The sequence below is a fragment of the Drosophila takahashii genome, chromosome 2L (genome assembly GCF_030179915.1).
Source record: "Drosophila takahashii strain IR98-3 E-12201 chromosome 2L, DtakHiC1v2, whole genome shotgun sequence".
NCBI classification, from domain to species: Eukaryota; Metazoa; Arthropoda; class Insecta; order Diptera; family Drosophilidae; genus Drosophila; species Drosophila takahashii.
The window spans coordinates 8,567,026-8,581,610 of NC_091678.1; the positions used below are offsets into that span (position 1 = coordinate 8,567,026).

The 14,585-nt window shown below is 41.8% G+C and overlaps 2 protein-coding genes across 3 annotated transcripts; both read left to right on the forward strand.

The window, feature by feature from the left end:
• The first annotated feature begins 135 nt into the window (after window positions 1–135).
• On the forward strand, window positions 136–3,168 carry LOC108062577 (alpha-tocopherol transfer protein). Of its 2 annotated transcripts, none has more exons than XM_070216174.1 (6): window positions 136–284; window positions 1,657–1,816; window positions 1,882–1,976; window positions 2,180–2,524; window positions 2,598–2,776; window positions 2,840–3,168. In XM_070216174.1, the coding sequence occupies exons 2-6, from the start codon at window positions 1,681–1,683 to the stop codon at window positions 2,955–2,957; spliced, it is 873 nt and encodes a 290-aa protein (XP_070072275.1). In that variant the 5' UTR covers window positions 136–284; window positions 1,657–1,680; the 3' UTR covers window positions 2,958–3,168. The 2 variants fall into 2 exon arrangements, with proteins under 2 accessions (XP_070072275.1, XP_017004796.3); XM_017149307.3 differs by lacking the exon at window positions 136–284 and adding an exon at window positions 1,296–1,441.
• A 6,628-nt stretch (window positions 3,169–9,796) lies between these two features.
• On the forward strand, window positions 9,797–13,252 carry tj (traffic jam). The gene has a single exon (XM_017149370.3). The coding sequence runs from the start codon at window positions 10,262–10,264 to the stop codon at window positions 11,828–11,830; it is 1,569 nt and encodes a 522-aa protein (XP_017004859.2). The 5' UTR covers window positions 9,797–10,261; the 3' UTR covers window positions 11,831–13,252.
• Window positions 13,253–14,585: the final 1,333 nt, after the last annotated feature.

Below are 14,585 nucleotides of genomic sequence, written 5' to 3' on the forward strand. Positions count from 1 at the left end.
TTAAATTATTCGGTTCGTCGAATTGTTTCTCCCCCTTCTGATGCTGCTTGTTCATTCTCACATACTGGTTTGTAGTCATTACTGCTGCGCTTTTTCTCAACTTTTTCCATTGAGAGTTCTGTTCATAAAAAGTTTTGTTCTAAACGATCCGCAGCTCAGTTTCGTCGCTAACTTCTGCGATGCCACTTGTGTGCGATCTTTGACGAGCCGGGTTCCCCGTATTACAAGCTGAAAACCGTGACCAGAAACAGTAACCGCAGCTCGGATCGGAGAAGTATTACCTGGTAATGAAAGTGGAGACCCCGAACTAATGGGGTGATAAAACAGGTGCTGTGAAATAATTGCTTATTATCAAACACGCTAATGGAGCCCACAATTCTTGGGATTATCTCCAATTGTGTGGAGACAATTAACGACAACAATAGCGAGTTCATTAACATTTGAACCGAAGTAGTGCCGCCTCACTGAAGTTTTACCATAACAATTGGTTACACCCTCGAAAACGCCTCGTACTGTGTAATTAGTCGGAATTTGTTGAATATAATCAAATATTGACCCAGGCACTTTGCACGGCCCATCACGTGTGATATTTCTGTGTGTGCCGTGCACTTTGAGATCGCGGTGGCATCATCATTATCTTCGAAATACGTGTCGGAGTCACAACATTGCACCGGACCCCAAGCGACCCGATTAGCCACTGACGAGCCGAGTGGATGGGGGCTTATCAGGGACCGACCGGCTTCAATATAACGTAATCGCGGGGTTCACCGGAGGGCGAGGCTATTTGGGAATAGGGATGGGGATCGGGGATGCCGGCCAAGGGCGGGACGGAACCAAACAAATACACCGTGCGGCAAAAAAATGTTATAAGTACCTAATAATTTCAATTATGTACTTAGTGCTAACACTTAATTGAGCAATTAAGTATGGAACAAAGAAATATTCTTAGTTACCTTTTGTACCAATAATGCAACAATTATATTGAATTAAAACATTCTAATTATAGTGATAAATAAGTTTATTTATTTACGAGTTTTTATCGGGTTTTAGTTTACAAATTTAAAAAGCCATAATAATTTGTTCTGTAAACATTTTCAATCCCTGAAAAATTTTTTCAAAACATTTTAACCCTTAACATTTTAAAACATTTTAAAACCCTTAAATAGTTTTGTTCATTATTATTGAACATCATCAATTGGCTCTGGGATTTCCTAAAAATAACTCGAGTTCTGTGACATACTGTTATCGGCCGATTAGCTGTCTCCTTCGCGCTATCGCGGAGCTCTGTCATGTTCATTGTTGTTCGGTTTCTACTTAATATTTAATGGTCGCATACATGTGTAACGACAAACAAACATTTTGCATGGGACTGGGAACATTTGGTCCGATTCTGAGGCTCAGTTTCACACTTGAAGTCGAGCGGATCGCAACCCATCAAATGGTAACAAGAAAATCGCCCATCAATAGACTGGAATTGGAATGTCAATCTGGGGGAAAATATTGCTAGCAATGAGATTCAGGAGGTCGCTATTAATCATATGCGATTTTTTTTTACAACCGGAGCTTTGTTTATTTATTTATCGGAACTTTTTGTGTTGGAGTGAAACTCGTGTGAAACGCCATATTATATCTAACGTTTATGTGGCTTATTTTTAGACGACCAGCATTGGATCTCGCACCATGCCCACAATTGAGCACAAATTAAATATCACGGAGGAGGAGGTTCCGGAGCACATCCGTCGACTTGCTGAGGAGCAGGGCGAGTGTCCCAGTTCCAAGGACCAGATCATCGAACAATTCCGCAGCTACATTTTAGGTTGGCTATTATTGTTCATATCATAATTAATTCCTTGGAATAAATCCTTGATAATACCTTTGCAGAACGCAATGACTGCCAACCACATCGCAACGATGCAAAATATCTGGAAAAATTTCTAAGAGCTCGCTACTGGAAAATCGAAAGCAGCTACAGATTGGTAAGAAATTCTTCAATGCGTGATGCACACATTTTTTTTATTTTTATTTACAATTTTATACGGAATGGTGATCACATGTTTATGATCTTTAGTGAGCATTTCCACCAAATTAAAGAAGACAAATTTAAATCACTCCAAAAAATTTAGGTGTTCTCCTTTATATTATATTTAAAGAAACGATAAACAATGTATTTGTATTTCAGCTCTGCAGTTACTATAAATTTCGGGAGCACAACAAAAGCTTCTATGAGAAAGTTCGTCCTTTGGACCTTCGTCATATTGGACAGTCGGATATATTGACAGTAACGCCCTATCGGGATCAACACGGCCACCGCATACTCATCTATCGATTTGGCCTTTGGCGACCCAATCGAGTGACCGTGGACGATATATTCCGGGCCACCATTGTCCTGCAGGAGCTGGGCAGCTTGGAACCCATCTCACAGATCGTCGGAGGAGTGGGAATCTTTGACCTGAAGGATCTGGGCCTGGAACACATACTCCATCTGAGTCCTAGTGTGGCTCAAAAGATGATAGCTCTCTTAGTGGTAAGTTGGTGAATATGACAACTTTCAATTTTAATAATTTAATAATTTAAAAAACATTAATTTGCCCTTTCAGACCTCCATGCCAATAAGGACATCTGCCCTTCATATTGTGAACCAGAACTGGGTCTTTAATGCGGCATTCAAGATATTTAAGCCTTTTCTCAATGCCGCCATGCGAGAAAAGCTCTACATCCATGGCAGTGATATGTCCTCCCTGCACAAGCACATAAATCCTGAACATCTTCCCAAGCGGTCAGTTTCAAGATTATTTTCCAGTTATGTTTTACAAATTTAACTTGTATAATGCCTTTTCAGTTATGGTGGCTTGCACGAAGATTACTCTTATACGCTCTGGTTGGATATGCTGAAGGAGCAGTGCACAGGCAATGGTGTCCAAAAGGATATGGAACAATTGGGATTCATATTTGACTAGTTTTATATATTTGCCAATACGCCCTTAGGCACCGATGGTCTCTCAATTGATTTTTCAAAATATTAAAGGGGAAATATTATATTTTTTGTAATTTTGTACTCTTATGGAAATCAAACCATATTTTATCTACTTTAATGTTATGTAATGATACAAAAAATCAATTGACTAAAAGTAGGTGATATTCTAAGAATTAAAAACTTTTAAAGATAAATTGCATATTAATTGGAGATAATTTAAGATGGTTTCAGTATTACTCACATAAATATTTTAGATTGATATCATAGAAAGGTTATGACCAATTTATATTTCATCTGATTCGGACAAAAGTCCTCCCTTTTTCTTATGTGAAAATCTTTTTTAGATCTCCTCAAATGTGATACCCTATTTGAGGTTAGGACCCCATCATTTGAGGTTAGAATCGACATAAATCTCGCACATTTGCCGGCCACATCATTGACCGATGACGACCGAGCTCGGGGCAATAATAATTTGGTCCTAACCGAATCAAATGGCCCAACGAGCCCGCAGAAGATTCGTTCCGGTCAGGGAAGTCTAGCATATTGGTCCTTCCAGTTTTATGCGATTCGTATGCAAAGTGCGTTAGGTGCCAGAGCGAGACAACTAGCCACACGACCATTGCCCGTTATGGTAATTGAGTGTTGGACAACGCATAAAATGCAGTCGGCGGCCATAAATATGTTTGCACTCGTCCTGTGACCGGATGTGAGCGAGAGGGGAGATTAAGGGCAGGGGGGCCTTACAAATTCCTCCTTCTGACCGTTACGAATATGTTTGATATTTTTTATTGAATCCCGTTGTCTCAACATCATCCCTCGACCTCCGGAAGTCGTTGCCGTCTGCGTACAGCTTAAAAAAAGATGGTAAGGAATACAAGTTGGAAATAATTACTGATGCGACTATAAGATACTCTATAAATTGTACGAAATATAAGTATTTTTTTTTATAAGTATAAATATTTTTGCGAGAAAATTCCGTGTTTTGAAACCTTTAAAAAGTTCATAAAATTAAAACATCTTTGTTGTAGTAAAAATAATTATTTGGTAGCTTGACTTAACAACATCTGGAGTTTTTAAATTGTTTGCTGATTTAATTGATAGATTTCCCCCTAAAAAAACATTTAACTGACTGCAGGGTAGCTGGGATTCCCACTTTTCTCTTCGGTGGCCTTGCTTTGCCCTTTGGTCAACGATAGTGAAATTGATTTTGCTGCTACCGGGGGTCTAGGTTGGCATTATATGGCTGGGCGAGGAGGTTACGGGGAGGGGGGCGTCCATAATCTGTGTGCGTGCTGGACATCTGTGTGGGTGCGTATAAAAGGCAGCGACATTTGTGCGATTAAAGCGACAAGATTAAAAAATTTATTGCGCAAATATTTATGGGGGACAGGACAGTAACACAGTGGCAGTCAGAACGGAAAAAACATTCAGACACAAAAAACACATATCACACATAGCCTACATTTGGGAGGCACGACCGATGCGCGTTATTAGTTGGCTTTTTGGCTTCTGGCTTCTGGCCTCTGGCAACACGTGTGTGAGTCGAAACCGAACTGGACATAATTTATGGCTTGCAAACTGAATTTATTCGAATTTTATTGAAAAACAAAGAAGGCGGACGGAAGGAAAGAGGGACAAAGGATTCGCCTTCTCCAACATGTGGCGCAAACCCATACATTTAAGTAGTCAATATAATAACGGATTTCAAATTAAACATATATCATTCGAGGAAAGACATAAATCTCTTCCTCCCAAAATCATAATTTGAAAAATCCATTTAAAAGTTTATAAACTAAAAATCTTAGTAAATGTTTTAGACATAATGTTCTGTTAATGAGATTTAAATAACGGACATTGTATAATTAACTTTCATAGAAATATATTCAAATATTTACTACTTAAAAAAAATTTAATAAATTTATTTGTACCTTGTCTGTATAAAACACTTCTTAATATTTAATGATTTCTCAAGTAATCTGTATTATTAGCAGGCTCTGAATTGAATTTGCACTTGCACTTTAACCTTTGATTTATTATTCTGTGGACATACAATGCGAATCCCTTTAAGAACTTCCCTGTTTCCTACTCATCCACAATTCTCTTCCGAAATTGGCCATATTATCCAGACGACACATTTGGGGGCGTTCCTCCGGCTGTCAACTGTCACCGAAGGCAGTGTCAAACTGACAGTCGTTGACATCCGTTGACAGTGTACCTGACCTTCAATTTTTCCTTCGCTCAAAAGGGGTGGGTGTGTTTGCAACCCTAAACGGATAATTGCTTCCTAATGAGCTGGCCAGGGTGACCCCGACCAAATCCACCCCTCACTCACACCCCTTGCGTTTTGCGTTATCGTGGAAGGCAGTTTATCACTCGGCGATTGGCAGGCAGATCCAAAAGCTAAAAGCAAAACAATGGGAACAAATAAATTATGTCCAGCGATTTGTAAACAAACATCAACTGGTCTAAACGGGGGTCAATATGCCCCCGCCCGCGCGAAATGTGGTTTGTTTGGGGGATTCCATAAATAAGGACCAGGGCAGAATAATTGAAATATTTGCTGTCAATTTGTTGACTCCGGAAGAGGACGATTCCGGCCCGAGGCGAAGGTGTAAGCCGTATAAATGGTGGATCGTTATGGTCCTGTTGCCACAGACACCGATTACCGCTCGTCCTGCCGCAGGACGAAGCCTGTTTGCTCAGCCAAGGGCCACCCAAGTGATAAATGGTTGCGAAATATATTTTCCTTGCACTACCGACTGCCAACTGCGTGTGCCAATGGGAATTACGATAGTATCATGTGATATTGAAACATCAAGACAAAATTATGGGTTCCGTTTTTCTTAAGAATATGAGAGTGGATATATTTTAATTTATGTATTTTATTAATTTTACAAAGATTTTTATATGAAAATCTATAAATTCCCGTACGTTTTCAAGGTATTCATTTTCAATTTAACATGCGGACGAGAAAATCGGCCTAAATATATCAAATATCGTGTCATTTATGTAGCTACCGTTCTTCGATTTTTTGTCACAAGTCATTAAACCCGTAGTTAGGGGCAAAAATCGAGTAAAAATCATTGCCTATCAAACAGGCGACCCCCAATTGAGTTGCACTCCCGCTGAGATGTGCACTGAGTCATGTGGAAAATGGGAGGAGGTTTGCTGGCTTTTCACTGGAGTACAGAAGGTAAATGAGCGTTTTTTGTTTTTATTTTTTTCAAAATCGATTTTCTGTAGATTCACCAGAAATTGTTTGTGATAAAACACGGCTCTACTTCGTGCTTAAAGTGCACTTCAGACGATGATCTGCGGGAACTCGGGGGGGATGATGGACTGCCGGGTACAATCAATCACATCACATCACCACATGGCAGAATGGCGACCACGTTTGAGCGCCTTTTTTCCCGTAAGTTGTAATGCTGCCTAATCCGGCGTAATAAACATTGTCAAATGCGTTCAATCGATGCGGGAGCAAATCATTATTGACATCAACATACACATCATCATCATCACCGCCAACAATTGAAATGCAATTGAAAGGAATCGCGTACAAATATTTGCACTCGGATTCAACGGCGGTTGACAATGGGAGCCCTTCGAAATGGATGCAAATGAGAAGATATAGAGTCGAGGTAAATTTAGACTGGATAATACGACTCAGGTTTACCCAGGATAATCGAAAACTCACCTTTAAAAAATATAGATAGATAATTATGGACTTTGTTTATTTGTTTATCATAAAAAATTTCATTTTGAAGTTTTTAAATATACTTAAAATCATTTTATATGTGCATTTTGAAATAAAAATGCGTTAGCTGTAAATGCATATCCTTGAGATTATTGTTTAGGTCTCATCCTTCTTCAATAAAAACGAATCCTTTGACTCCCTTATTTCATCATTTTTTTGCATCGGTATCACAGCATACTTTCAGGCATAAGTAAATAAAATAAGAGAGTCGAAACCAGTTGGCTAACACGTGGCTGAAACCCTGATTCTCATCGAGTTTATTATTGAAAATATTTTTAATTGGCCGCAGTTAAATATTTGCTCACCTTTAACCCTTTTTAATATGCCTAAGTGCTGCTCCTGCCTGACCAGACAAACAGTCTCTGTCTCTTTCGCCTCTCGGTCTCTCCGTCCTTCTCTGGTTAATCCCCCCAAGCCCCCGCATCGGTGGAGATCAGCACAGACAACCAAATGGAGCATACACAGGATAATTCGATTGTGTTCAATTTAATTTTGACAAGCTTCAATGAAGCCCAGCACTCCCCATTCCACCCTCGCCTTTTCCTTTGCATTTCCCACCCACAGCAGTTGATTTGATTTTGTTTTATGTTTTTCCTGCTGGCAGAGAGCCCAAGAAGAATCCCGTTTTATGCCTCCATCCGCCCCCTTCGCAATTCCTTTCGACACAACAATTGCGTGGAGAATGGGTGTGCCAGGGGATGTCCATGGAGAAGGGGGTTACGGCTACAAAAAACCAAACCCAGTTGTCGCAGCAAGTGGAACAAAGTTTTTGTGGTCACTTTTGTGGCTCACAAGTCAACCAAATACGAGAATAGTTCTCTGGGGGAAGTAGGTAGTTCATTGAAATGTTATACTGGAGAATAGAAAAAGTTGTAGTAAGGTTGAAATCATAAATGCGTATGCTTACCATTTGAAGATGTGCATATGAGGAAATGCAAAAAACATTTCCCATTTACTGTTTTTTTTTCTTAAAGATTTCACTTAAAAAAACAAATATTTTCTCTTCTAAAAAGTTAAACAAAAATACGAAACATTATTTGATGGTAAAATAAAAATTAAATACATTTAACATTTGTTTGTAAATTTTAGAAAGAGATGAAGCAGTTGATAGCTTACATTTAAAATCATTATAAAGATACATTTTAATAAATTATACCAATACATTTACATCTTTAAAATATATTTTAATCAGTTAATGACTGTTGTAATTTATATAAAAAACATAATTCAAATGATTTTCCAATAACTAAATTTAAAATATCACACTTAATTATACATTTTAATCAGAAAATCTTAAAATTTGCATTGGTTTTTGTAGTCGTTGGTAATTTTTGTTAACCCAAAGTGTTTTTTTTTGTAATATATGACCTAATAAATAAACATAAATCTAAAATTTGAAAATGTTATTGGCATTGCCAGCCCAATTTCCATTCTGCACCTTTTGGCGACCCAGAACTTGTTGCACAAACAAAGCAGGAGCCTCTCAATCTCACAACAATATTACATCAGAGAAATCTGTTTGGCCAACGAAGCCAAAACATTTGGGCAAAACAAAAAAAGGAGACCAAATTAAAGTAAAACAAGAGCATCCCATGTCCAAGATGGGTTCCAGGAGGTTGGAGGTTGGAGGTTGGTAAGGTCTGCATGTCCGTTTTCGCTGGCTCAGCAACAAAATGCACCTGTGCACCATGGAATCCTTTGGCCAAAGCAAACACACATGCCACATAGAGTAGGGAGTGTATTATATACGAGCCAAAACAAATCGAGCGACTTATCTCGGCTAAAACATCTCCCATTGACTTATGCACTGGAAAATGGAACAGTGGATGTGGATATTTCCTGGTTGTGTTACATTCCTTTATGGATATGTGTGTGTGTGTGGATATATCCATCTTCATCTCCGACTTCTTGCGACGATGGCCAGCCAAATGAGACTGGAAATCGGCGAATGGGGCTATGTAGGAATTTCCGTGGTAGTTGCTCATAAATATTCAGGCACCCATACAGCCGCAGATGGGGAGAGCGACACCGACACACGGACACACGCATACGTTGGCAAAGTGGGCGGAGCCGACGACAGCATAAGGTGTGTCTGTGTGTGCCATTTTTTATGCGCTCCATGGCAATTCAAAACGCCTACTTCAAGAGCTCTGCCAAAATGAACCGAACGGCAGCAACAACAACGGATGGGATTCCACCACCAAAGTGGAAGACTAGAGCATAGATTTGTGCTTCTGCACAGTGGGTCGAATCATTGGAATAAAGGTTTTCTCTTTATAAAGTGCTCGATATTAGTAAATATTATTTAGGTTTTTATAAATTTAATATTTTATCAAATGTTAAATGTTTTGCTGTAACACTCTTTTAAATCGAATGATTAGACTGGGTTACACCCAAAACGTTCCGTCTAAGGATCTTATTGGGTTTGTTGCGCCTTTTGATCGAGTCGAGAAATTCATTTATTTCAATTACCAAGAATAATTTGGAAAAGCTCTTAATGAAAAAAGTCCTTAAATTCAATGTTAAAGAAACATTATCCCGAGGATTTAAAGATATCTCTAGGTAAAAAGTATCTAATACATGTTTTTTTCTTTTTGGTTTCAATTAATTTATAATTTATAAGTTAACCTAATTTATTTTCACATTCCAAACCACTGTTCAGTGCACCGAGTCTGCGAAGCTTTCCCGGCTTGACTTGTTGTTGTTGTGTGCGAGAACAGCAGCCGGCGAGGGCAAAAGCAACAACAAACACACTGTGGAAGGGTGCCTGGGCTCTCTCTCTCTCTCGCGGACAAGTGCTTTCGCTTTCCCTTCCTTCCCCTTGTCATTCCACCCACCGACTCTTCCATTTCCACTGTCAGTTCCACTTCCAGCAGGAGCCCTCGGAGCAAAAAGCCATCAGCGAATGGCGTTCGAGCTCGGTTTGGTTGTTGTTGTGTTGGTCGGCTTTTGGCTTTAGTCGTCGTTTTGGTGGCTTTCGAGGGAACGAACGGGTGTGAGAGTGTGTGGGTGTGGGAATGGGTGTGCGCGCGATTCGCTGCCATTCAGACAGTCGACATCCAGGGAGCAGAAGCAGAGCATCCAGAGCAGAGCTTCCAGAGCAGAGCCACCCTCCAGTCAGTCCGGCAGTTGCAGCAGTTGAACCGGATCCGGAGTTCAGTCGATACCGTTAACTCTTTCAAATTGGACGCGAAAAGCGCGTTCGCGAGACTAGTGAGCGAGTTAGAAAGAGAGAGAGAGCGAAAAGAAAGCCCCAAAGTGCGGAAAGTGATCGCTAAAATATTTAAAAAACCAAATTAAATAATTAAAGTAATTACCATAAATCAAAAAACATAAAATACCTGGGAACTAATAGATCTGAATAGATTTTAAAATTAAAATAACCAAAAAACTATTAAAAAACCTTATAATAAAGGGGAAATAGAATCGAAAAAGTTCACATCCCAATTTCCGTAGCCCCTGATCGCGTAGTTCACCCTCCACCCTTGCATGTGAGACCCGCAAACGACCCTCTCCGGTCCCTGGTCGATCCAATGAAAATGGAAGATCCCACCATAAACGACACGTACGTGCAGGAGTTCGATCTGCACCACTTGGAGGTGGGCGTCAACGGAAACGGAAATGGAAACGGAGCTGGCCCCGCCCACGGTGGCTCGTCACAGGTGACCACCATTGGGCATGTAAAGCGCGAGGATCACAGTCCACCGCAACCGGTGGCGGTCAAGTGGACGACGATCCACGGGGAACCCGCCAATCCGGAGGACGAACCCGATTCGCTGCCCCTCTCGGGACCAGAGCCCGCCGGAGCCGTGGAGGTCTCGCCGTCGCCGCACATCAAGCTGAGGTCCTTCTCGGGCCACCACCAGTGGCACATGGACGAACGGCGCCTGCAGCCACTCTCCCCGCCGCCGGAGCAATATGGTCCGTTGCCCGGACAGGCGATCCTGGTGAATACATCCTCGGGAGCGGCGGGAGCGGGTGTGCCGGGCGGAGTGCCCTCAACGCCGCCGGAAACGCCACCCGTGGTGGGTTCGCCCACGGGCAGCAGCAGTTGTCCAGCTCAGACCTATGCCCACCATTACGCCAGGACTCCGGGCAGTTCCGCCTCTGCAGCCGCCGCCGCCGCCTCTGCAGCCGCCGCCGCCGCCGGAGCAGCCTCGGTGGGTGCCGGCCTGAGCCACGACATGATGTGGCTGACCAACTCGATACGGGCGGAGCAACAGCCGCTGGACCTGCGACCCCTGCCCTATCCGGGCTCCCAGGAGGAGGCGGAGGAGTGGGACAGGCAGCGGGATTATGCTTTGCAGGCGGCGGCTGCTCATCACCATCACCACGGACAGCCGCTGATGCAGGCGCAGCACCATCATCATCCGCACGGCGGACATGGCGGTCATCCGCACCAGGTGGTGCTGCAGCAGGGCAAATATCCGCACCACCATCACCACCACTTTCACAATCTGGATTTGACGCCCATCAATATGCACTCGAATTCGTATGGCGCGGCTCCGGGCGCCCTGACGCCCACCTGCCTGCCCCAGGTGCCCAGCAATGGGAGTGGCAGCAGCGGAGGAGGCGGCGGAGGAGGCAGTGGTAGTGGAGGTCCTGGCAGCGTGGGTGGCGGATCCTGCGTGATCACCCGTGCTGCCCTGCAACCCTGCCGTCCCCTCTCCGCCAGCTCGACCAGATCCTCGAACAACATGTCCCCGAGAACCTGCTCGGGTGCCTACAGCAATGCCACGCTAGAGGATTGCCTCAACGACGACATGCTGACCACGCTGACGGTGCGGGAGCTGAACAAGCGACTCCACGGCTGCCCGCGCGAGGAGGTGGTGCGTCTGAAGCAGAAGCGGCGCACCCTGAAGAATCGCGGCTACGCCCAGAACTGCCGGTCCAAGCGACTCCATCAACGCCACGAACTGGAGAAGGCCAATCGGGTGCTCAACCAGGATCTGCACCGCCTCAAGGTGGAGTACTCGAGGGTCTGCCAGGAGCGGGATGCCCTCATGCAGCGCCTGCAGCGCGTGGGCGCCGCCAATGGGGGAGGAGGAGGTGCCTCCGCCGGTGGCGGCGACAGCCAGAGCTCCCCGGAATTCTACCTCTGACGCCAACTGGCGGTGGCCAGCGGCTCCTCCGCATCCTCGTCCTCCTCCTCGCAGCAGCAGCACCACCAGCAACTCCATCTCCAGCACCGGGGTCCGCAGTGGAATCCCCAGCAGGTGGTCAACTAAGTGGAAGAAAAAAGGTTCCGGGTGTAAGGTATTTCCCCAAAGAGTTGGCAGTTTCCAGAGGTTTTCTTAGGTATAAATTGATACAATTCCATTAATGTTTTCCATGTAGTTAAAGTTTTCGAAAGTGTTTGTTATAGGGTTCTAAGGGGTGAAACATTAAAATGTAACCATTTGTTTACCAGGATTATGTTTATATTGTATTGCATTTTGATTTTAAGCCAAGCATTCCCATTATCACCACTGTTGATATTTATTCAGCTACTTTAAAACTATTTTAATAGTTTATAGGAAAACCTAAAATTACATTAATGCGCATTCTCCCATTTATTTAAAAGTATTTCCATTTAAATATCAATTAAAAACTGAAAACTTAGACTTTTCCGGGAATGCTGATGAACCTTTTTACTACGAATTTTTTGCTTGGGGGCTTCTAGCGTTTAATTCACATTTAATTTGATTACGACAATAAATTCCGATTGAATATCAGTTTGAGAACTTCGAAAGTGATCGACAGAGATTGAAATAGAGAAAGGTGAGAGAGAAGAGAGAGTGCAGGTTTGGATGGAACTTTTGCTGATTATCAGTCTGACTAAGGCAAAGATCGATTATAAATAAAACCAATTCGAGCTCGTATGTATAAAGGACAAACATTGTATAAAACAAAGGAACAAAAACAAAAGTAACGTAAACTAAACTAGCAGCTTCTGATTACCAATCGCTACATTATTACAAATTACGAGTTAGTAACACACGCTTATTTGTTGATTAGTTCTAGCCTTAGTTTCTCTACTAGTATTAAGCGAGAGCAGAAGCGAATATTAATATCATAGATGCGATAGTTGTTCTTAGAGGCCGTGTTTCCGTTTCCGTTTAAGCCACATCCCCCGCTCCACCCCTTCAGTAAGCAATAAAATTACTAAAACTAAAGGTTGTATTACGTTTAACTACCGCAAACTTTGAAAACCGATGTTGTATAAAGTGAAACTGGAACGAAGTGAAGAGCAAAACTCAACTGAAGTAAACTAAACAAACAAGTCCTATACATTGTAATAAGCACTGAGAACGATAATAGAGAATGTAAATACACCCACACACTTACGTATAGAAGAGACGATTCTGTAAATTTTAAGATTTTTTGAAGGAATTCTTTCTGTCTTTGTGAAACTAGGAGAAAAACACGAATACTGAACTCAAAAAATTAAGATAAATTAATAACTAAAAACAATTGTGAATAGTTTTTAAGTGTGCATAAAACAATTTAGTAATAAATAAATCTAAATTAAAGCATAAACTGAAGTGCGTATGTTTTTATTTCATTTGGAAGGTTTTTTCTTTTACAGCTACTTTTTTGAACTAAGGAAATCCTTAAATTGGTTAAAAGATGATCATATATGTATGAACATGAATTGGATTACTAGGGGAAGAATTTTACAAGTCAATATCCAGAAGGTTTCAAAATTTCATAACTCAGCTTTAGAACTAAGATATTGAAAATTTCATTCATCTTTCTTGCAAAAGATGCTGTATAAACAGAAGTTTTATTTAAACTTATAATCATTATTGTTTGTCCCGGTTTCGGAAGAGGCTTTAAGATCGATTAATTTCTTTGAATTGTCATGATATCATTTGCAAAGGTTCTTGTAATTGTAATATCAACGATAATATTTCCACGATAAACAAGATCTTTTCAATTTAAATTTTAAATGATTGAGAAAAAAGAGGTACATTAATGATAGAGATCTAGTTTTTTGTATTTTAGTTTTTTTCCAGACAGTACTTGCAATATTTTATGTATTCAGATTTAGAAGTAGATCTCAGTTTTCTCCATAGATTGGGTCAGATCTCGTCGAGTTCCGAGAAGTCCATTTGCTGTGTGGTCTGTCGGCATGGATAAGTGGGCTTCCAGCGACGACGACCACCGCGGGCAACAGTTTAAGAATCAAAATAAACATTTCGATCCTCTGGGGCCTCCGATAAACTCCGTCAACAATCTTTGGTCGCGTAACGGCGCATGCAGGAGCAATAGAGGAGTCCGATCCGAACTGCAGCATTGAATTACAATCGTCAACATGGAGATCAACATCAGAGGCAATCGCAATCTGCCGGCCCTCAAAGTGCGGGATACTTGTGGACCGAGGCGGCGTAATTCGGCAACGACTGGAGGTCCCAGTCCACATTATTACCGCCCTGCTTTGTAAATCTTTATTAATACAACTTTGGATCTTCGAGCTGGTTTGTTTTCATTGCATTTTTGATTTCATTCTTTTTTTCGGTGTCGCCTGCGGCGGTCTTTTCAGAATCTGGTCTTGAATTTATTATTTTTATTTTGATTTTATGAATTTCCTGCCCTACCAAGAACTCGAAGAACTCCTTCCCTACGAAAATCGTCTCCGCGGAGTTTATGTAACCAGACGAAACCACTCGATCGAAGAGTTGCGCAAGAATTTTTGTTGAAATTGGGTTTTTTTTGGCCCAAGTGATGGCGATCGCCATTAAGTGGCCATTTTACTTTGTTTTCTTTTGCCTTTTTTATTTATTTTGTTTCTAGCTTAATTCTCGGCCAGCAGGAAGTGTCGAATTTCGATTTCATTCTGCGCATGCAATAAAAATGTTGGAAAAAGCTATAGAC